The 24,406-nt window shown below is 40.4% G+C and overlaps 1 protein-coding gene across 2 annotated transcripts; it reads right to left on the bottom strand.

Annotated features, from left to right (window-relative positions):
- On the bottom strand, window positions 1-22,549 carry tncb (tenascin Cb). 2 transcript variants are annotated; one of them, XM_030791488.1, is made up of 22 exons: window positions 22,081-22,549; window positions 20,583-21,803; window positions 20,057-20,320; window positions 19,768-19,883; window positions 18,614-18,767; window positions 16,513-16,782; window positions 15,841-16,026; window positions 14,202-14,291; window positions 13,627-13,890; window positions 10,047-10,322; window positions 6,736-7,008; window positions 5,599-5,721; window positions 4,444-4,587; window positions 3,839-3,958; window positions 3,282-3,425; window positions 2,880-3,010; window positions 2,395-2,527; window positions 1,938-2,089; window positions 1,424-1,520; window positions 903-1,064; window positions 398-561; window positions 1-111 (listed from the first exon to the last, which is right to left on the bottom strand). In XM_030791488.1, exons 1-22 carry the CDS (start codon window positions 22,547-22,549, stop codon window positions 1-3), a joined length of 5,064 nt encoding a protein of 1,687 aa, XP_030647348.1. The 2 variants fall into 2 exon arrangements, with proteins under 2 accessions (XP_030647348.1, XP_030647349.1); XM_030791489.1 differs by lacking the exon at window positions 6,736-7,008.
- Window positions 22,550-24,406: the final 1,857 nt, after the last annotated feature.

Here is a 24,406-nt window from a genome sequence, read left to right as displayed (position 1 = left end):
TTACGAGCGTTTTCTCCGCCCCTCAAAGTTTCTGAAGTTGGAGGGTCTGATCTTCATCTCGGCAAACTCAACGGAGTGCTCATGACCTTTCCAGTGGAACCAGTTGACGCCCTGAAAAGTGCAGAATAAGTTTTTTTTTAAAAGTCTGTCTGAAATCACACAATATTGGGAATATAAAGTTTAAATAAAGCAAAAAACAAAATGTAGATTTGGAATATAACAGAAGTCATCTGGATTTCATTAGAGCTAAGAAGCTATATCTGACTAGGCCCAAGGCTCTACTGTAGCCTAAAATGCACTATTAAATTACAAACTGATGGTGCTCTGTTTTAGGTCTTCTTGTGGTACTTTTTAACAGTACCTCTGGAAATATGGTGCTATGGTTGTGTGACCATACCTTACTGTGGCTGTTGTCACCATATCGGCCCATAATATTCACACGGTGACAGTTTTTATACCAGAAGGCTCCTTTGTAAGACAAGGCGCAATTGGTGACAGCTATATCATTGTCATGATCATAGGTTGAGAATGGACGGCCGTTATGGTAAGTCATTGAGTCTCCTAAAATAAAGCAAGTATCATACAATGAGTATACTGGAAAATAAGAAGAAAACATCCAGTAATCACATGGTAAATACACAATATAAATATGCAAGAGCCATGTGAAAATGTTCTTTCTATATAGCAATACCACAAAATGATTGTGTATCTAATTAAACAAACTTTATGGATAACTAATACCACACAGGTGAAGCCACATATTACTTTTCCCAAGGAAAAAAGTAGTGCAAGTAAATACACTAAAAAAAAAACACTTTCAGTGACTTTGGCTAATGGTCAAAAGCCAATTCACTTGGGTTCCAATGTGATTCTATATTGACAATAGGAAGTGAGAGGTTCACCTGCTGTTCCACTGTATCCTCCCACATGGACCTTGTAGCGGCTACGTGGTTCAGAAACCGTAAATTTGTCGTACTGGGCATAAGCGGACTCGCCCTTATCTCTCAGGTCCACTCGAAGCTCGTACTGGCCAGATGACGTGATCTTATGAAGGTTAGACAGACCTGTGGATAAGGAGAACATTGATCCTTATACACAGAAAAATCATTGACTTTTTGGTTGTAGACTGTCTGCGCAACTTGGACATCTCATGGCCATATATTGTCTATCAGATGTGTTGCATATCTAGACAGTATCAGCAGCAAATTCACAATGCACAATATAATGTTCTAGACTAATGTAGTACTGTACACAGCATTCCAAATCTTTGCACTCCTAGCATTTCTGATCATGCTAACCTAAGAGTTGATAAGTTGATTAAATGAATGTTCTACATCATTTGCTAGGACAAACAGGTGAAATCAACAAGGCGCCCCCTATTGATCAACTAAGGTACACTAGTCTCTGACTGAAGAGAACATACCTAGCCAGAATTCGTCATTCAAGTCTCCAAAGCCTGCTGTGTAGTTCTTCCAGTTGCGGTAGAAGTCAACTTTACCACTCTGTCTTCTGACAAACACCTAATGTATAGGAAAACATTCATTTGTTAGTCCTTTCATAAGCAAATTGTAATAAATTACCTTGTTCAAAAATGGTGGTTCTTAACCAGTCCTTAAAATGACTTGCAGTACACCTGAGCCAAGAAAGGAAGGCCGCAGTGTTTGAAACTGGTTTGCTAGCGCTATAATGCGTTAAAATTTGAAACACATAAATACAAATTACAAAGTTTTGTATCATTGTCCTTAACAGTTTATGTACAGAATATGACGTGTAACAATTTCAAATAATGAAAACCAAATAGGCCCATATTCACTTTTGATATTCAATAAAAGAAGTACTACCTAGGGCTACATATGGCTACAACACAGCTTTTACAAATGACTTAAAAAAACGAAATAAAATATAAAATAAAATATAAGACATGTTAAGGTACTCACCATCCAACCACCTCCATCAGTGGTCATGTCACAGTAGACCTGTAGGGGCTGGCTCTCATCCCCACGCAGGTAAATGGTGTGGATGCCTGAGGTGCTGTCTCCATTGAGCAATGCCTGAGAACAGTCTTTAGGGTGTCTGTACAGGACACCAACTGTAGCACAGACAGAGAGAGAAAGAGAGAAGGGAGGGGTCGGGGGTTGAAACAGAAATGAAGAGAGAGAGAGAGAGAGTGGAAAATATATAGGGGCATTGTTAAAAAGAGGAAGGTGAAAGAGGGAGGTGAGGATTAAAAGGAGAAGGGTTCAAAACAGAGAGGCGGGAAGAGAGAGAGAGAAAGAGAGACAGAAAAAAGGTTAGAGTCTACTCATCTTGCCACTGACCCAGAGGGGAAAAAAAGGGAGGAAGAGTTCTCTGATAGAGATTAGGGAGGAGAAATGAATCTGCTGATGCACTCACTGGTGGTGAAGACGGTGGAGACCAGGCGGCTTCTCTTCGGCCCGGCGATGGCCTGCAGTCGGACTGTGTACTCTGTGGAAGCGCTCAGCTGGGACATGCTATAGGAGGTTGCCGTGGAACTCAATATAACCTCCTGAATCAGCAAGATATCCGCATATCAGTGACAGTGTGTGTGTTTGTGTGTGTGTGTGTGTGTGTGTGTGTGTGTGTGTGTGTGTGTGTGTGTGTGTGTGTGTGCGTGGGTGTGTGTGTGTGTGCGTGCATATGTGTGAGTGTGACTTCATAGAATCAGCATAAGAAATTACCATCCAACATCATGTTTTCAAATTAATTAAATTAAAATTTTCAAAGTACTGTGGCAATCTGATGTATATCCAACACTGCAGTTGTGGTTCCTACAAAAAACATTAGAAGCATATAGATAGAAGCATATGAACAGAGAAAAAGATAAACAGCCTAAAAAAACAGCAAATAATACCACTCACCCTAACCACACCATCTGCAGACTCAAAGCTGAGGATGTATCCGGTAATTTCTGCCCGTGGTGGTTTCCAGGTTAGCATGGCACTCTCAGTCTGAATGTTATGGACGGCCAGGTCACGAGGGGCATCCACATCTACGACAGAGATGAACAGGAGTGTGGCAGTGGAGGTGGAATGTAAAAGGACATGACTATAGCGAAAGGCAAAAGGCAATTCTGGAGCCTCTTTATATATGTCCCTAATGACGTTATGTTTAAATTTTACTTTCATGAATACAACATGATTGCAATGTTGAAATGCTATGTTCTCAGCATGTGCAATGCATGTCACTGTTTGTGTGTGTGTGTGTGTCAGAGGGAGAGAGAGTGGGAGAGACAGGGACACAGTTAGTATGGTGAGTCTCACCAGTGGTAAAGTCTGTAGTAGTAGCAGCACTCTTGGCGGAGTCCCGCACTGCATAGACTTTAACAGTGTAGTGGGTAGCAGGGGTGAGAGAACTCATCTCAAACTCCACGATGTTGCCAGATACTCTCTCCATCACAGGAGCCACTGCAGGGAACGCACACACACACACAGGTAAGGTATAAGAAATCTACAATGCTAAAGTGATCCTGGCCAAAAGTACCTGACGTGCTACGCTACAATCTCTATACCTGTATATGATTTAAATACTTCAGTAGTATTACCTCAACTACTTAAATAGTAAACAATTAAAAACATGACAATAAAGTGACAATATCAATGTAGGTCATTCAGTCAATAACTATGCAGAAACACCATACTCCACACCATACACCTCATCACAGTTTTGATGGCATAATGAAGACTCAGAAAATGAAGGCTGTGGAACTATTTGGCGTCTAACTGTTGTTTTGTGAGTCTTTGACACATCATTTTTGATGTCATTTTATTGATATTTGTTGAGTTATTGACAGAAAACTGATACACTGTGAGAATGTTACCCGTATCAGCACTGTAGGTGATGACGTAACCATCCACTGTGGCAATGGCGGGTTGCCATAGCAACAGAGCCTCGGTGTCTGTGATGTTGACCGCAGTCAGGCCTCGGGGTTTGTCCAGGGCTGGATATGGGCACACGTGCGCACACACGGACACACACACACACGGAGACACAGACACAGACACAGACACACACACACACGCACACACACACACACACAGACAAACACTTCTTAAAATAGAGATATGGTTTCAAGGACCCTGAAGGCTGAGTTTGTCAAATCATTGTTTGCATTATTTACGTATTTTTGATGAAAATCTGAGAATAAAAATGCCTTCTGAATATTGCTTGCCTCGATCCAAATGTCCTAATATTCTTGGGACCCAAACTATTGGGCTTACTCCTCACTACACACCCCTTCCATTGTCTGGACACAATAACACAGGACCTAACTAATATATCACAAATTCTTTGACCAGTCACTGACTGAGTTGTTAAAAAAATTTCTTACATCTTTAGCATGTATTTAACATGTATTTAGTGTGTATTTGGTGTGCTGACAGCTTGAGAACAGATGATCTGAAGCATGAGACAGTAAGCCCTCACCTGTAGTGACTGTATCTGAACCTGGTTCACTCTCCTCTGAGCCCTTTATTGCAATGACAGCCACTTGATAAGTGACTCCTGGTGTTAGGTTGGGCAGTACAGTCTGTGATTCCCCTCCATCCACGGTCAGCGTTATGGGACTTCCTGTAACAGGAAGAAGTAAGCAGTATTAACGACTTCCTCTTCTGGTCTTCCAAATGCTTAATTCAACTGTAAATCATAATAATACAATATCAGGGACAATGCTTTCAAACCTAACCTTAAGTGTTCTGTCTGTATACATTCAAGTCTTATTTCTTATTCTTAAGGTGTAACAATACATTTATGGTACATTATACAATTTGCTGTAGGAATCTGTATCAATATATACCACATTATGTTAACATCCATAAAATATTGAATACATTAAGTTAATACAATTTTATATTAAATAAAAGTTGACTATTTATAGCTGTTATAGTCTTTTATAGCACTGTCATTATAAGTCATAAAGAGTTATGTATCCCCAGTAAGTCTCCATGATTAAATATCAAATGACAGAATAGATTAGCTTCGAAATACCACATGAGGGCGCCACTGACTTAGAAACTAAGCTATGATTATCAGTGCCCTGATAAACATCCATCACCAAAGCAATGATAAGTGATATACCAGACTAATACTCAAAAACTGAGGACACAGTCTGCATGGTTTTCTAATCTAAAAAACAGATCACAGGTCGATCTGTGGTGCAGGGGTCTTTGAAATTGCATGGACGTTTTGAGATATGACATTTTTCAAATGTTGGTAATAAATCATGAAAACACCTTCATCCAAAAACTGTTCTTCTTATTCCTCTTATTTCGTTCATATGAGAAGGTCATAAATTCTAAATATCATAAATCATCTAAAATTCAGTTGAAGATTTGTTAAAATGATGACAGAGGAAAAGTACTGGCACTGATGAAGACTTTTTTTAGATGCCAAATGTAGAAAGATTTCATAGGTTTTGTTAGGAATCAATGATGCTCTGAAGTAAAGAAAACAAACAAATCAATATAACTTCACACGCAGGATTTAACTGAAAAGTGTGCGGGATCCACTTTTTTCTTTAGTAAGTGACTGGTTAACCCGCTGTTACCAGTATTACTATAAGCTCTGCGTCAGGCTACTCACCTCCCTCAATAGGCACATAAATGACTCGGTAACTGTCTACACGAGCACGAGGCATCCTCCAGTGAACAGTGGCTGAAGTGTCGGTGACATCGGAGAAACGGATGCCCTTCGGCGTACCAAGACCTAACGGGAAGTGGCGCACAAAGACAAAACACAACAGACAAAGCAGAGATGGACAGTGAGTATCTAAGTGCGCATTCATTTTACAAGCAACCTTGGAACCAACCCCACTGAAGACAGCAAAAACTGGATCTATTCACTGCATCTATTAAAAAAAAAAAGAAAAAAGAAAAGAAAAGAAAAAAAAGAGTCATTTTGATAAGAACCGGTGCGTATGTGTGAGTGTGTAAGAGCAAAGACAGTCAGACAAAGCCAACCAGGCCTTACAGCCATTAAAGGAAGGCTGGCCTCACAGATTCTTGCGTGCCAAACACCATGAAGATGAACTTGCCCCCGTTACAGGAGAACAATAGTCCAACATGCTAGCATTAGAGTCAAGAAGAAAAGGGGACCTTGGGGTAAGGACAGACCCAAGACACATTTAATAGAGACCTGGTCCTGTTCACTCTGTCTGAAAAGTAAACCCCAAGCCTGGATGGCCAACAGCCAGACAGAGTATAAACCAGAGGAAAGAAAGAGGACTAAAGACTTTAGATGGTATCTTGAAGGGCAGGAGTATGTCTTCTGAGTGGTTCTGTAGACTGCAGGCAGCACAGTGTCTATCAAGATCGCAATTTTGATTGAAGTGGGTAGTTGTAATACCAGGTTTGGTATTGGTGTAACATCAAGATAATGATGCTTTGGAGATGATTAAAACTCTGTTGATTTGGTCCATCAAAGCCACTCAGGAGGAGAGACAGACACACCCGCAAACACACACACACGTATTGCAAAATGCATTGTAAAGTACACTCAAAAGCCTGTAATGTCTGAAACAATTAACCTCGGAAGTCAATTAGTGAAGAGTCACTGGACAAAACCAATAATGATTTCCTGATATCTTGTGAGAAACAAAGAAGAGAGAAAAAAAAGATAGGAAAGAATTTTTGAACAGATTCATAAGTAAGTGTTAGAAGGTTGGGTTGTCTTTTTTCATCATCTGGAGACAGTCATTGGCGCGAAACGACATAAAAATACCTGTTCGGGCTACACCCGTTATGGGATTGAAGTTCCGTCCGGAAATGATTCCGTAGACTTGGATCTCATATTCTGTGTCTTCAACAAGATCTTGAATTACTTCTGTCCGCTCGTGTCCCGCCACGGAGATCATTTGTGGTTGCGCAAATTCGCTAGGATCCTTGACGCTAACGACAAAACTTTCAAAGATGTTGTCGGGAGCCGTCCACGTGAGTCTGAAGCTGTCTTGTGTGACGTCCGAGACGAAGAGATGCTCCACTTCAGGTTCAGCTTCTATGATGACAAAGGAATATGTTCGTTCTTCCACCTTGGACGCTAAAGGAACTGGCAGGTGATTACTTAGCTAACATTCTCATGCTTTCTTTCTGTTAACAGTTGAGCGGTTTAGACAATGCGACAAAGACGTGTTACTGAAGGTGAGAGCTGGAGTAAAAACAAGCATGCCATTAGACTGTATGTCTTTCAAATGCAGATTAATGGTATGTAAAAATTAGAGTAGTGTTAGAATGAAAGGTTAATAAAAAAAAGTATTAAGAACAGTAAAGCAAAAGGAACATTGATGCTGAAAGTGTCAAAATGATCGCCTCACACTCAGAGAACAGAGTAAAAATGGTCATTTGAGAAAAACAAACATTTGGTTAGTATTTCCCACCACCATGTGTTCTGAATTTTAGACGTTGTCAGTATGAAAAGGTGACATCTTTTCACTGGGATCATTTGGAAACTCGTTACATAAGCAACACACTGTGTTTTTATTTTTAATCAGCTGAAGAAAGCCTGAGTTCTGTGACTGTAATTCTTTTATATATAACACAACAGGAACATCCTTTTTCAACTGAGTCTTCAATTTCTTTTAACCTTGTATACAATGGAAGCTGTGAGGATATCATTGTTGAAAGAACACAAAGTGCATTTTTTTACTTTCACTCAGACTCTACAGAGTTGTTTAGGAGCCAGTCATTTGTCTCCACTGATGATGGATAAGCTGAGACAGCAGGGGAGAGTGGTCCTGAGAGAAACCATTCTAAACAAATGCAATGAGTTCATGCTTGCTGACACCACACACTAATTAAGTAAAGATGTTTCCTGTGGAAGACAAGGCTGATAGGTAGACTAGCAACAAAAGTTTTTTGAAGTAGATTGGATGGTGGAAAACTTCCTTAATCAAACAATGTAGCCTTTAGTTAAACCAATTCAGCATTCAGCATAGCAATTGTGGCTCAAAGCTAACCAACCACTTAATTCAATACCTCATTAGAGCAACCAGACCAAACAGAGACTCTTCAGAACACTTGGACCAACTTGAACCTTTTTCTTCTTCCCTAGATTTGGAAGGTTGTGAAATACAGAAGGCGTTTGTTGAAAGACTCCAAAGTGGTTATAAATGAAAACCAGAAAGAACCAATTCCCATGTAGCTGTCAGTCTTCATCAGTGTACAGGATTGTTTTAGTTGGTCTGTCAGTGGGTGATGTAGAAGAAAAAAGATGCTTTAGGAGAGCTAACATGTAGAGACTGCAAACCACTTTCTTCTCTGTTAACTCTATCCACTTTGACAAAGAGGAGTCTGTCTTCAGACGGGGGACAAGGCGCCGGGTAGAACTACAGACAGGGTTCTGTGGGTAGGCATACTACCAGTGTTGGCTAAATATCCTCAGGGGCCAACCTTTGTAGATATACATTTCAACTGAGCTAATCTTATAGCATATATTGTATCTCCAGGGGTTCCTCACAGCCTCTGTAATAAAAACAAAGACTCTTGCTGTTTATATAGCTTAGCTACCCAGCATCCATTAATCAGACAAGTCCATATAAATGAATAAAAGCATGCAATATTTTTGTGCGAATAAAGCCGTCGTTACAATGTGTAATTAGAATGTTTGCCTCTGCATTTCAAACCAAGGATTTATTTTTATTTATTTATTTATTTTTTGTCAACTCTGCACATGGAAATTCCCACAAAATGTTTCTGGAGTGCCAGGGAAGTGATCCTAAGGAGTTTTTGTAATTTCTTGTGAGAGATCTTTTCAGTATGCACACCCAGCTTTCCGACTCTAGACTGGTTTTCATTCTCAAGCTCCCAAGCTTGCACATTTTTCTTGGCATTTATCTGCCTGTGGCTACAGGGGCCGCAGCTCTGTCAGAATCTCAAGCTTGCATGCTAATGGGCAGAAGCCAACGTTCAGTCTCTAGACTTGTATCAGCCAGTTTAATTATATTAACCTAATTTACTACACAGCCAGTGCAGATAGGCATATTTTCCCTCATTTCTATAACAATCTTGTGAAAAAAAAGTACTTTTCTGTTAGTTGGACTGTATTTAGCCATTTGAAAAATGTAAAGAAATATATACAATGTTATAAGTGCTAACTACTTTCTCGGTCTACTGAATTTTATCTGTGAAGATAATGAGAGTGGTGTCTTATTAAAAAAAAAAAAGAAAGAAAGAAAGAAAAGGAAAAAAGAAACTGTTACTTCAAAACATCCTTTGAGCACATTGTCTGGACAGTGTGTATATAGGGTTTGCTTTTCTCAGACATCTTAGTAAAGCGCATAAATGACTCCAGTTGGTAGGGGGAGTAACTGCAGCACCTGCACCCTCTTTGTCAGTGACTCAAGCCTGTAGAAAAACTATTCCACAACACTGCAGGTGCCTTCTCAATGGAGACATGTCCCAGCATGCACACTATCTAGGAGGCAGCCTAAAATGTTTGCCCTGGACTGACTTGAAAAGATTTTGTCTGGTTTATCCTGTTATCTGAACATGAAAGGAGAGAATACAAACTAACTGCAAGAGTAATTGATGTCTTGGGGATTACACCACAAAATTTCAAGCATTCATCCTCCAGAATAAACCTCTCAAATCACACAGTCATAAGATATTTCACAGTTAGTAACACTTACATTCATACAATTACTCTCATTACGGTGAGAACACACCATTTCTGGGTGCCCTTGTAATTGTATGTATTCTTCTGACTGTGGGTTTTATAAACACAAAAAAAGTGTGGTAAATCTGCTGTGTAAGGCGTTCCCTGTTGCTGGTGAAAATGGTGGCAATACTCATGTTGTTTTGTCCATGACCTGCTTTGTTAAATTTTGATTCTTTCAAACCATGATTAAAATATGATTATAGGCGTAACTGTGTTGTGCAGGGGTTAATACATTTTAGCGCTGCATGCAGTGTAGCGGAGGATTGAGTATATAGAGATGGGTGTTAAGCGGATTTGCGCGGCGGGAAAACATTGTTTCATTGAAAAGAGAGCAGTAAAAAATGCTAGAGACGTGGTCCAGGTCTCATCGTTGGTGGTACCTGTGATGGTATCGGCAAAGACAGGCTGTAAAAGAGCACCCCTGTACTCGCCATACAGGGCGACCTGATACAGAGTGCTGGGAGAGAGCCCTGCTATGGTCATATTATGCTCCTGGCCAGAAAGGGTGTGGTTCTGACCATCCATGATATCATCCGGGTTGGACACCACAAGTAAAAAGCCCTCAAACTCTCCTCTCTCCAGCTCCCAGGAAACAGTGAAGCCATCCCACGTCACCATGGAAACGGTGAGCCCGCCCACCTGAGGCTTCTCCTCTTCTGAATGGCAGAGAGATCAGAATGGGTGTTACAGAGGCAGTAAACAGCAAATGACATTCGACATCGCTGGAAGAGAGAGCGAGGGCAGGATGACTCTAAGAGAGGTTTGGGCCTTGAAAAAGTGACGGATCTTCCAGTTTTTGATCGTCTTCGAGGTTCTCCGGGTCTCTGCTATATGACAATTTCGGCATAAAGACAGTCAAATATATAAGGACACAGAAGAGGACAGTTATAAGACAATATTATATTCCTAGGCCAAGTAAAAACACAGTGTAAAATAGAAAATGGTATATAGCAATTACAGGCATGCAAATGTACAATATACATTCTCTTAAGGTACTTGACAACATCATAAACAATGACAAACCATCTTCAGAGGAGCTAAGTGAATTTTCCCCCTCCCTAACAAATCAGTTAGTTTCTTTGTTTGTTTTCAAATTACTCCCATCTTTTCCGTCTCTGCAGTTAAACACTTCTCCACGATGTCTGAACTGACAAGCACCATTTGTGCCATCACTTCTCTCTAAGGCCATTAAAACGTGCATACACCTGAAATCAACTTGCTGAAGCAGCTTATGGTTATTAATGGCTCTGAAAAAAGCCATTAATGGTTGAAGGTCCTGCATAGTCTGCTTGGACAGAAGTATGCAGTATGCTTCAACTGTCTAAGCGCCAGCCATGCAGTCTATAATTGTGTGCTATTGTGCAGCATCAGCACTGTAAAGAGAGGCGGTTAGCCATGTGATGCACTATATACTGTAAACTGTTATTACCGTCTCTCTTATGGTGTCCAGGAGTGTTAAAACACTATGGCTAAATGAAGTTAAAGGTAATGAGAGCTACATTGATGAATAAAACTTCCTGGCAATAGCCGGTTATTACTATTGCCTTACGTTATTGCTTACGAAAGTTCATATGGAAGAAGAGATACTCACAAAAAAAATGATAAAACAAGGTCAGTTGTGTAATGAGATTCACAAATCTTACCACTGTGATCTGTGTAAAATGTTGGTTTATTGTGAACTGATGTCTTTATCAGAAGGAATCTATCCTTTTAAAAAGAGATGAAAATACGAGAGACACATTATATAGGGTGTCTCTAATAAACTGTTTGTAAATGATAAATAACTTATTTATGTTCTCTATAGGAACATAGCATTACATTCTCCATTCCCTTATTGTTTGTATAACGTTATGAGTGCTGCAGTTCATTACACAGCACTTGAATCATTGATGAATCATTAGTGTAAAACAGCCAGTAACAGTTTTTGAAGAATGTATATCTGATTACATGTTTTACCAATTTTACATGTTCAATGTACAGTTTGATGTACAGTCTCCTTCCATGGTCACTGTGAGAAGCAATACTTGGACATTGTCTTTCTAACATGCAGTCTTTAAAGCATGCTGCTAGAGGTGGAGATAAACCAAGATGGTGGTTCTACTGTGATGTCATACTCATCATAGCCACCTCTATTGTTAATTGTGGAAGAAAGTTCATTCTATGTCATGCAAATATCTTATACTACACTATGAAGTGTGTAAGAGCATTCCGCATGCCCATCAGCCCAAAACAGTAATCTTATCCTTATATCACTCATCTGATCCTTATGTCATATTTTTAAGGCATGAACATATATCTATGATATTTTGCCTTTTATATTTTGTTTTGTTATGATTAAATCCTGTGCACAGACCGTGGACACAACTGTGTTTTGACTGCAGCTGTCAGTACCAGTGTTAGCACAAGGTGATTTTGATGTGGGTATAATATTTTATGTTTTACTTCATTATTCATCTTTTTCAGTTAAGTTGTTCTCAACCATAAAACCCGGCCCTGAAAATTTACATAAAAATTCAGAAAACTGACAAACACTTCAGAGCCTCCCATGAACACCCATGAGTTATGAAAGCACTGTCACAAATGACTAAATTTGATTCTGTCTAAGTGTAGCCACAGTCCTGTGATTAGCCCTGATGGCCCTTCAAACAGTCGAGCACGGATTCTTGTAATCCTTTCAACGCAGCACCCGACAATTGTCAAATGCAAGAAAAGCCGTGACCCCAGAGGTCTTCCCCTCCCCCTACCTCTCACAATGCCCTTGTGATTCCGTGTTTGTGCTTCGTGTCTGGGTCCGATAATGCCAGCAGACGCCAGTGCTTGGGGATTATGGCACTGGTGATCTCTGGGAGACAATGTTCAAACAGGAGCCCCAGCATGTGGTCCATTTATCAGGCCGACCCACAGTTCATCACGGTCAAATCGCCCAAAATCAGAGGGGCAACAGCGTCACTTCACCAATTATCACACAAATGAGCTTTGTGTGGCGCACAGACCGTATCTCTTCCCTACACTGTTAAGAATATATCTCAAAAGTGGAGGAAACTGAGCTGGAGAAACACCCGCTGACATGAGGAAACAAAGCAATATTAAACAATCAATACATGCTTGTGAAAATGTTTGCGTATTGTATGGTGCGCGATCATGTTATGTTAGTCTTAAATTATGAAATTCTTAATGGTTATTCTTAAAATTCTTAATGGTTATTTTAAAACACTGTGTGTTTCCAGACATTATTTGTGACTAAGCTGCCACTGTCTTTTACCGGCGTTCACATGTCGATGCTGAAGACATTTTCATAAAAAAAGACATTTTCAGTAAGTTCAGGTCCTCCCTAGAGCAAGATCAATTTTCGCCCCCTGCCACAGAGTTGATGATTACCCTATTACATAACTGAAGAGGTTTCCTTAAGAAATGTTTAGTTTGGAAGTTTTCATAGAATCCTGACCACAAAGAAATGCAAAAAAAAGGTCATAATCATTATATTTGGCTTGGCCCTATTTCTTTGAGAGGTAAAATATATCCATATGCCGTGAATTAGAACGTGAGGTAACAAATCCAAAGGAATGTTTCTGTAAATCTGAGCTAACAATGAATTCAGTTCTTTCCTGTGTTTGGCCTCAGTGCAAAACGGGGAGCTAAATATATGGTCCGGTCAAGATATGGAAAGCAGCGGCTTTTACCAAACTAAATAGCCATCCGTAATAAAAAAAAAGGAAAGTCTCAGAATATTTTTTTCTCTTGTCATACTGTTGGAAGTAGCGTAGAAACACTACATTCTGCAGAATGGCAAAGTGACAAAATGTTTCACCATCACAGTAGGGGCGTTTAGTTTAGTTTGATTGGATTAGGCTCTTAGAAGCTAAAATACGGAAAATAAAACACGCAAAGGTTAACGCGGGAATGGAAAATGGAAACACTCCTGATTTTGATTACCAGCGAAAAAAATGCAGAGAGACTGACCTGTGGAGGCCGAGATTTCAGCAGGACGGCTCTTCTTTCTGCCACGTTCTGCCACCAAGGTGATGGTGTAGAGCATACCAGGAGTGAGCTCCTTCAAGGTGTGGGTGGAAGAACCACCCGGAATCTCCTCCTCCACTCTCCGTCCATCGGCAGACACGAATACCAGACGATAGATGTCAATCTTGGCCACTGGTTTTCTCCAGATCAGCACCAGGGTGGTTTCAGTTGCCTCAGTCACCTCCAGATCCTTGGGGGCGTCAAGATCTGAGAAAATGCAAAAGTTAGGGGAAAAGAAAAAGATTCATTCACTGAGGTAAATGATGACTGGCTTAGTTTTATGGTTACAAGAGTATTTTTTGAGGCTTAGCACCAACTCTTGGGTTTTTACATGTTTTATTTCTTGTTTTGTGAGCAACACATTTGTTTGAAATATGCTGCCTGAAATCGTTTAAAGAAAAAAAAAAAAGCTCAATAAGCATGTCTTGATAAATTACCATCATTATAAAAGAAGTTGATTCAGTTGATTAGGAATGAAGTTCATTTGCTCTGGTGTAGGATGATATAGAAGATCTTACCTGTCAGAGCATTAGTTGTAGTTGGTAAGCTCTCTCGCTCATCCTTTATAGCTGTCACACCCATTCCATATTCTGTTCCAGGCCTGAGACCTGCAAAAGAATGTTGTTACAAAGGTTTTATCTTCAAAAGAAAAAAAGAAGTTCAGTTTTTCCAACCAAGTAAAAGGAAACAAAAATTCCTGGAAGTTCACTGTAACGTGCAATTAAAAGTCATTCAGTTTCCAAGTCTTTCATAACAAGTCAATTATTTTCACATATTCTATCACATAAGTTCTAATTTAATTGTCAGCCATTTAGATCTAGCTCAGTTTAATAGCATCAATGACAAGCTCACCATAGGACATCAAGGAAAATATTTGCAATCACACACTTTCGGCATTGAGAATGTTTTAACCCTCACTGATAAGGGTTTCCAGCCTAAATCCCACCATTTATTGCCCTTAATGCCATTATTAACTCCAACAGAGGTCACTGTGCAGAAGCCTTCCAGCATGAAATTACAGCTAGGGCTCAGGAAACTCATTATCAATAAAACTGCAAGCGTGACGGCAATTACAGATAATAACTGTGTCAAAGAGGAGTGTGTGTGTTTGTGTGTGTGTGTCTGTTTGTGTGTGTGCGTGTGTGCATGGGTAACATAAAGGGGGTATTAGCAGAATAGACTTACTGCCTTATTTACAGGGGACCTGTCCGCCCAAGGACAAAAGACAGAATCAGACAAAGAAGGACTCCATTGCCTGCTTTAAATATACATATGAATTTTTTTTTTCTGCCTCATGATAGCTAATCCTTCGCAAGCATGTTTAATGAATTAAAACTGCCTCAGACCACAACGTATAATAGGAGTGATGCTGAGATAAAAAAGGAAAAGATTTTTCTTATTTGACTAGGATTTTCACATTGAGTGGCATGGCAAGTGGCAAGTGTTATTGCATTTAAGGCTTGAATAAAAAAAAAAAAGTCCCTGAGGCGATTTTCAAGTAAAGCAGGGCTTTTTATGGCTTGAATAACATTTCACAGAATAAAAACAAAGGAGCCCCATTTGAAATCAGGAGCATTGAATTTTACATGGAAAATTTGGAAAAGACCCACAACTGCTCCGTCTGCTTTACTGGTGTGGAAAAAAGAGCTTTTTACATTCATTCGAACAAAGACTGTATAGATGCTCTTAACCCATTCAAAGTGAAACAGAACCTCTTTGAAAATGCAGTGCCAAAGCAGAACAATCTCACCTTAAAGTGCCAATGAGTTGTGATTTTAAAAGCATACAAAACTCTGAGATATACTGAATAATTCATTTGAAAGACTTCACTTCTAAAAGTATTGAGTGAAAGGGATTTCACTAACACAAGTGCTTACTGAAATCTACAGTGAATTCCCTGTACAAATAAATTTCAAATCTCATTTTCTTCTTTTTTACTCCTTATAGAAGGACTCAAGGTGTCAAATTAGAAGAGAGAAAGAAAATTGCATTTGAATAATACTCTGAGCCACTATTGTAATACCTTTATGATTTCTAGCAAGAGACCAAGGCTGTAAGAAAAGGGAACATTTGAGAGTTTCGGAACATGGCCAATCATTTAAATGCATATTTGACCCTCCTGGTAGGGTCTCATTTGTACTCCTGGGATACGTGTACCTGTGATCTTGGCCTGAGTTGTGTCTTCTGGCCCAGTGGGGAAGAGAAGCTCTCCGTGTTCTCCTCCAGATATTGGACCGTATTTGACACGATAATTGAGGACATTGGCTCTGCTGTTTCTCCACTCCAGTGTAATGCTTTCATCCGTCTGCTCTACTGCCTGCAGGTCCCTTGGGGCATCCAGGTCTGGAACACATCAGGACTAGTGTAAGGTCTAGAACATTTTACTGTATTCGTGTGTGGTTTTTTTTTTTACCTTTCAGCTGAATATACTGGCAAAAGGAGCAATCTCAGCATATAGCCTGCTTTCATTTTGTGTTATGTGTCATTTAGTCTTACCAGGATAACTGTATGACACATTTAGTACGCTGTAATATCTGTAAAAGTACAAATGATCAAATTGCACTTAAATATAGAACTACTAACAGATGGCATACACAGTATGTATGATATGTGAGAAACATATACCTAAACAGACGTTTCATTGTGCTTGCTGAGGCCTTATTTAGATATGTAATTATTAGTGATAACAATAAAAGAGCGTGCAGCAATCCCTTCTGAAACAATTAGCTTGGCTGGAAAAAAATCTAAACATACAAGCAAATGAACAAATGTAAAACCTGCAAGCTTGATTCTAATGAGACGTGACTGATCTCTTTTTCTATTTTTCACCTGTCATGAAGGTCTCATAAACAGGCACACTTGTCATCTCTCCCCTTTTGGCCATCAGAGACACTTCATACTCTGTGTCAGGGTAGAGGTTGTCAATGTGGTACTGGGTATCAGTAGAGGACAGGTCCACCATGTTCCTGTCAGAAGAGTCAGAGCTGGGGCCATAAGACACAGACACTCCATCCACTTGAGCCACAGGGTGGAACCAGGTGACAAGGGCTGAGGTGTCAGTTACATCACGCACATCCACCTGACTGGGAGCATCAATCACTGAAGAGAAGAGAAGAGAAGAGAAGAGAAGAGAAGAGAAGAGAAGAGGTGTGAGGTAAAGAGTGAGGTAATTTTGTATGAGAACATATGATAATAATATAGTTATACTACTGACATTATAGTTTACACATGAGAATAACTTCCTTTGAGTATTATAGAGTGTGTATGTATAAGATCACTGGATATGATTATTTGTGATATTCTTAGATCACTCATTCGGGAAGGTGATTCCGTAAGGAGTAAAAATTGGTTTGTCGTTCGTAGCAAAATGTTGAGGGGCCACCCTTCTGCTAGTCGCAGATAAAAACACAAAATCAGCATGCAGAACTTAGAGCCGATTTGTCTGTGCGTCAAGCTCCAGTTGGTGTAGTTATCTCACTGGTCTGATGTCTACTCATGTTTCAGAGTAGTGCTTTCCTTATAGAAATAAAGTAAGAGATTTCACTTCGTTCCATTAGTGGCCCGCCCCCACCACCTCACTTAATGCAAATCCTATGTGGCACACGTTTCCATAATGGAAGGAATATGGAAAGCTTGCTGAGAAATATGTCCCAGAATTCTGTCGTGCAGCTGGGTTGAGCATCAACATGTCTTGCCGATTTGTGGTGTTCGTGCAGCTGTGTTAGACATCAGTGGGTCTTGCTGTCCAGGTTTGTGACGTTTGGTAGCTTAACGGTAAGAAACTGTTCCGGTAAGACTTTTTTTCTATGCAAATCCATGCTGTGTATTATAACGCAGACACAAATCATGGAAAAGGAAGGGGGTTGTTTTAAACGAGAAATGTTACATAGCTAATGACTTTTCCACATGTGGCTTTGTTTATTCTGGCATAACACTGGGAAATTCTCCAATCACAAATAAGAGGGATAGCCTGACCCAGCACCCGTTTGGGAAAATGTCATAAAAGCTCTTTTTCAAAACTTGGTATAAAAGAACATTTCTCACAATAATGAAAACTATTATATAAGAATCTCCATGGAAGAAGTCTGAGCTAGACTGCTGGGTCAAATATTCAGAGCTCATATTTCATATGAGAACTGTTTTTGCTAAGTAGCCTAATTGGACAGACTCATTGTGAAAGTCAGTGCTATAAGATGAAATCCTGAGTTGAGTGAACTGGTTGTTGTCTGGCAGCTTCAAGTTCAATATCTGCCTCATATTGATCTGTTTCTGCAAATGCTCTTGGCTTACATAAACCATTAAACTCAAAAACAACAGCCACGTGGATGTATAATTTCCACTAAATGTCCCTCATCCGTGACAGCTGTTTCATGCAGCTTTCAGTAATTAAAAAAGAGTTCAGTGGAGAAGTGTGAAATTACTATTTGTAATGAACAAGAGGGTGAATATACCTTTCAGTGTATCCTAGAAGAACAGAAAGAACTTTGGAAAGAAACTGAAAATGTCCAAAGTTAAAAGAATGTCAGAGCAATAAGCCATATACAGTTTCAGAGTGTTTTGGACTACTACACTTTTTTTAAAAGACAATATTTTTGTTGGAAGATCAAAGTAAAGACTGTATTTTATCATTTTGACAGAAAGGAACAACAGTAAAATCTATCATTTTAGTCAGAGGACAGGTTGTTCATTGCACTTTGCTTGACTGTGAAATCAATAGGCAAGTAAAAAATACATTTATTTTTAAAAACTCCACGTTTCACAATTTTGTCATGGCCAGGACAGAACAGCGCACCTTTAAAATAAACCAGTGACATTATCAGTGGAGCAGTATATTAGCATTTTTAATGTGTAAAAAAACAAAGAACTTAAAAACACTAGAGCCAGACTGGGCATTACTTGCATATGCTAATCACTGTCGACAGCTGCTTACTTGTAACAATGTTCTTGCTAGCTGGGGGTCCACGTGTGTTGTTCTTCACCACCTCCAGTTTGACCTCGTATTCTTGGCCAGGCCCCAGACCAGACTGCTCAAAGGTGGTCTCGGGTGGGGCAAGAGAATTCAGAATCTCTCCATTCTCCTCTTTCTGCATTCAGCAAATATTCAGGTTTAAAATCAGCTATTAGCTTGTAATTTCAAGCCAAAAATGACATGACTGCAAAAGTCATATTGTATTCTATATTGTGTTTTGACAGACATTGTAAGGATGTGTAAACTACATTGTGTAATTAATTTATTTGGTGTAAAATATGATATTTTAACAGGTAGTCTTGGTAAAGCTGCTTTGATTTAAAGATTACTCTATTATTTGAAACCAATGTATAGATTTTCTCATGCATTTGGCTATTTCATTTAGTTATATATGAAACAGAAAACAGTTACTTGAACAAAATCTTCACATTCTTCATATGAATAATCTGTGTTTTCAAACAACAGAAATCCAAAAGGAAGATAAATTAAACTTGGGGCTTCAAGTAAACCTGCGTGAAATACAGAGAGTCTTGAAAAATCTCTGGGAAGAACCACTTGGAACATTCAATGTACTTCATTTCGGATGAGTGTCTCACTTCAAAGTGAAGGGTTTGTTTGGCATGGCTGTCCTTAAGCTTAATGTGTGAGTGAAGCTGCCAAAATGGGGCTTGAGAGGGAGTGTGGGATGGTGGGTGGCGGGGGTGTCTGATTACATGATGTGACAGGGCTTTTTTTATTTTTTTTTATTTTGGAGGTTTGCTTAAGCCCTCAAAAAAAATTGCAATAAACAATGACTCTTCTGTACAGCATGGTCACCATAACAGTTGCTTGAAATGTCTTGAAGGGCACTTTTTTCCCCTTCTGTAAACCCAGATTTTGCAGTTTTTGCATATTGGCAAAGCTTGAAAAAATTTTCCACAAGACTTTCATTTGGTTTCCTTTAGTGGACAATTGCAGGCTAAAAGTAGCTGTTTTTTATATTATTCATGCTCCTTCTACCACACCAAAAATTACAATAATAATTGATTCTGGCAGCAAATCTCAACCAGCCCAAGTCTCAGTCCATATATAGGGAGTGTCTTATCTTGCTATACAGAGAGAATGAGCAGACTTACTGTGTTTCTGAAGATGAGGTTCCAACCATCAAAGGGGATGTCAAGTGGGTCCCACTGAACTTCCACTGCAGTCTCCCTGACTGATTTAAACTTCAGACCCTCAGGCTGAGGGAGGTCTACGAGAGAAGGTCAAGAGAAAATAACAATACTTAATATGAGATTTCTCAGACAAAGCTTGGCAGGCAGGCCTAGCACGAACCAATCCAAAGCTGTTCAACATAATTTTTCTATGTAAACGTGCAATATGAAAAAGAAACCGTTGGCCTAATATTAAAAAAAAAAGACTTACGTGTTGCTATCCGGGCACTAACGGGAACACTCATCTTATTGTTGAGGACAGCATAAACACTAATTAGATATTCTACACCAGGCTCCAGCTCTCTGATGGTGGCAGTTTTCTTCTCGCCGGACACCCGCATATCCATCTCCAGGCCACCGGGGGCAGTAGGCACATAGGTAATAAGATACTCTGTCACTACCATCTCGTTGACCCAACTCAGGTCAACTGATTCTGGTGTAACCTCAGTCACTTTCAGGTCCCTGGGTGGAGAGACTATGAGCACAGCAAACATAATAAAAAAAACGTTTGTTTATTAGACTATAAAGGATACACCAATACAGTGCTACAGCTTGAAATTCTACCGTGAAGGCGCTTGCCTACTCTTACATCAGAATTCTGGCTGAAAGTTGGAAATCAGGATGCCAGAAGTAATGTTTTCCCAGAACTTTTTACAGAACAGCGCCCAACATTTAATTTTGAAACTGACTAGCATACCTTTAGAGAGAGTGGAAAAAATACTATGACAGGAACTTACTCTCAGAGCAGTCTTCACCAGTGAAGCCCAAATCACAGATGCACATTCCATTCAAGCAGTGACCTTGGTCATTGCAGTTGTTTGGACAGGTCAGCACAGAGCAGTCCAGACCTGTGTAACCCTCAAAACAGACGCACTTTCCATCAACACAATAGCCACGGTCTAGGCAGTTGTTTGGGCATGTCTTCTCACTACAGTCTTCTCCTGCGAAACCTCGGTTGCACACACATTCTCCGTTTACACAACGACCACGGTTATGACAGTTGTTTGGACAGGTTAGCTCGCTGCAGTCTTTGCCTGTGTATCCAGTGTGACAAATACACTTGCCATCTACACATTCTCCACGTTTGTGACAGTCGTTGGGGCAGGTCTTGATGTTGCAGTCTTCACCTGTGTATCCTTGCTTACAAATGCATTTTCCGTTAACGCAGCGTCCACGGTTCAAGCAGTTGTTTGGGCAAGAGAGCTCTGAGCAGTCATCTCCTTGGTAACCTGCATCGCAAATGCATTCACCATTCACACACCGGCCTCGGTCATTACAGTTGTCTGGACAGGAAAGAGTTCCACAATCTTCGCCTTGGAACCCAGGATCACAGATGCATTTTCCATTGAAGCAGTGGCCTCTCTGATTGCAATCATTGGGGCATGTGAGCTTGGAGCAGTCTTCCCCACTGTAGCCAATGCTACAGACACACTGTCCATTCACACAGACACCTCGATTATTGCAGTTGCTTGGACATGTGAGTTCCCCACAGTCCTCTCCAGTAAAACCTTCATCACAGTAGCAAGTTCCATTGATGCAGCGACCACGATCGTAGCAGTCGTTGGGACAGATAAGTTCAGAGCAGTCAAAGCCTGTCCAGGGATCATCGCAAACACACTCTCCATCAACACAGCGCCCCCTGCCGAGGCAGTTGTTCAAGCAGTTTGTCTGGGAGCAGTCTTCACCAATGAAGCCCTCTGAGCAGACACAAGCTCCGTCAATGCACTCGCCATGCTCACCACAATCTACTGAGCACAGCTCAATCCCACAGTCCTCACCACCGAATCCTTCAAAGCAGACACACTTGCCATCAATGCAGCGGCCCTGGTCCTGACAGAAATTAGGGCATTCAGGTTCAGAGCAGTTGACTCCTTTCCAGCCAGGTTCGCAAACACAGCTGCAAGTCTCAGTGCTGTAGTTACCACGACCACTGCAATATGGCTTGGTTGTGATCTCACCTAAAAAACAAAGAAAATTGCTTAGAAGATGGTGCTTGATTGGCAACTAACTAACACATAGATATCAGGTTTCAAGGGAGAAACAGAAGCTGATGGTATGACTCCACAGACCTGGAGAGCATCCTACTCAAAATAATGTATAAAGTTACAAGAGGAAAGAGACATTGCTTGGATAATTCAAAGGGTAAAGTAAGGATCAAAGGATATAAAATTGATACCCGGTCACCTGGTCAAGATCAAAGGATGCAATACCATGCCCACACATCCCAGACCTCACCTGTAACCTGAGCTCCACAGCAACCTGCTCCACTGCCACACTGCTCCCGTAAATTTGACACCTCCGCCTCTAGCATCTCTAGTCGGTTGAGGAGATCCTTCAGGTCTGGCAAGTTGTCACAACCACAAGCTTGCTTTGGGATGTTAATCTTGTGAGTAAAGATGATCTGGTTTTCCCCATCCATTGTATGCTCTGTGTGTAGTTCTGAGGGATGAGATTTGGGCTTGAGCTCAGTTCCTCCAGGGGAATCAAGGTCCACCGAGCACAAAGATCCAGAAGGGACATTGATGTTGTAGACGTGGTTGAAGACCACCGGCTGGTCTGGTTGGGGGAGGGTTAAGTTCTCATTAGAAGGAGGCATCAGGGCTTCTCGCCGATGCCTTATTATTTTTTTCACAAGGCCAGCGCTGGAGAGATCAAACAGAATAGCCACAGCCATGCAGGCCAGGGGCAGACCTCGAATTGCCATTATGAGAAACTTTTATGAAGATTCCAATGATTTTGGGGTGGAGGGTAAGAAAGCAGCTGATCTGCGTAATGGGTGTAGCTCAAATCCTAGAATGAAAAATAAAGGAAACCATTTATTAGGGAACACGTTTGCTTTTAATTATGTGTTTTGACTTTGCTAACCAGACAAAAACCTCCTGCAAAACACACCAAAGAGTGTGCAAATGCAACACAACATCCGGTTATCACAGTTAACCCTGCACAGCCCACTGCCAGCAACAAAAGAGCAGCATGATTTGGTTACCACAGCCTATTTCAGCTGCCCACAGTTTAAGGTTGTACCAAGTATGACTTTTCCTCTTTTCATTTCCCCAAAGACCAGCTCTAAATATTAAAACCAAGGTCAGGATGCCTGACCTTCCTCTCAGAAGTTTAGTCTCTGACATTGTTTCTTGTGACAAGTTGTCCAAAACAGGCAACATCTGTCACTGGGGATGGACTTTTCTGAATGCCTCCTGGTCCATAGCCTAAACTGACAGATTAATAAGTACTATGGAAGGAAGACAATCTGTGCAGCTGTGGCCAGTACAGGTGTTTGGGGATTCCTGCTACTCACATATTGACAGATCAGCATTCTTTGAGAGCACGATAGATGATAAAACAATTTCATTTGGACACATAATTCTTTATCTATTGAATTTTTTTGAAAAAGGAAGTTTTGTTTTTGTAGGTCTCTGGACACAAGTTCTTTTTCTTCTTTTAAGAGCAATAGTTTGCTGAAACAGATTTAAGGGGAAATAATAACCACCAATAGTAACCAAACTTTTTCAGCCTTGTTCCTGTTCTTTAGAGTGTTAAATACAATGTTGTGGTCTGCCTACAACAGATTGTGAAAGGCAGTGTTAAACTAGAAAATTGAAAATTTAGAAATAAATGTAACATTATATGCCACTTTGTATGGAAAAACTGAGAAGATATATGCAGTTCTTTTAGCCATGACAGGTTCAGATACCACATTAGAATCATTCTATGTGGGCTTAACTGTATTCGGAAACTGCTAAATGCTGATACTTTTACCTTCCCAGTGATGATAAGCATTGATGTAGTATACAAAATGAATTGCCCCTAAAGGAAAAGGTATATATATAATGAAGTAATAAAATGTTAGACCTGGCACATAATTACACCAGTTTTTTTTGAGTAATTGGCTTTCAAATGTAAGTCTTTAACCTTATAAATATTACTAGTCTATCATCTCCAGAAGGCCTAATAACTTAAGCCCCACCACTGACACACTGAGTCCTTTAAAAATGCATTCTTTGTCACATTAATATATATCAAAAACAACTCCTTAGCTAGAATGTTGAACAGACTGACAGCTACAGCTAGCGAGGTCACCTGCAGGTAATTTGGTATAAGTATCTGTCCAGTGCACTGAAGCCTGGCTGACACGATTAGCAGAACTGACAGATGAGCCAGAGCGCATGGGCTCCAGTGGCTTCCCCCGCTGATTAGACACACACAGGGATGAATGCTTTTACGATGGATGCAGCACGGTAGCACAAACTGAGCTTACTCATGGGAGAGATCCGATCTGCACCTTCAAGGGTGTCAGTACCCACCCGCCTCCCCTCCCCTCCCCTCTCTGAGCCGTGCGCATTGCAAAAACCAAGGATTAAATCAACAAAATAGCCAGAAAATTGCTTTGAGTCACTACGAGGGTTTTAGTTCTGGCTGGGTGGCTGGCTTTTTCGCTTTGTAGGGGTTGGCTTGTCGCCACAAGAGGCAGAATAAAAAAAAAAGACGTTGTGAGAGACCAAACTACTGCTTTGTTCTTGCATTTCTAAGTATCCACAAACTTCTAGTGAAAGGCAGACTC

This window comes from Chanos chanos, chromosome 14, assembly GCF_902362185.1.
Source record: "Chanos chanos chromosome 14, fChaCha1.1, whole genome shotgun sequence".
Lineage (NCBI taxonomy): Eukaryota > Metazoa > Chordata > Actinopteri > Gonorynchiformes > Chanidae > Chanos > Chanos chanos.
This window is presented reverse-complemented; position numbering and strand designations above follow the sequence as displayed.

Coding starts and splice junctions, on each gene's coding strand:
- tncb (XM_030791488.1), bottom strand. CDS start 22,549: ATGGCAATTCGAGGTCTGCCCCTGGCCTGCATGGCTGTGGCTATTCTG. Junction 5,722..6,735: donor AACGGGTGTAGCCCGAACAG/GTATTTTTATGT, acceptor ACTTCCCGTTAG/GTCTTGGTACGCCGAAGGGC. Junction 3,959..4,443: donor TTCAGATACAGTCACTACAG/GTGAGGGCTTAC, acceptor GCCCATATCCAG/CCCTGGACAAACCCCGAGGC.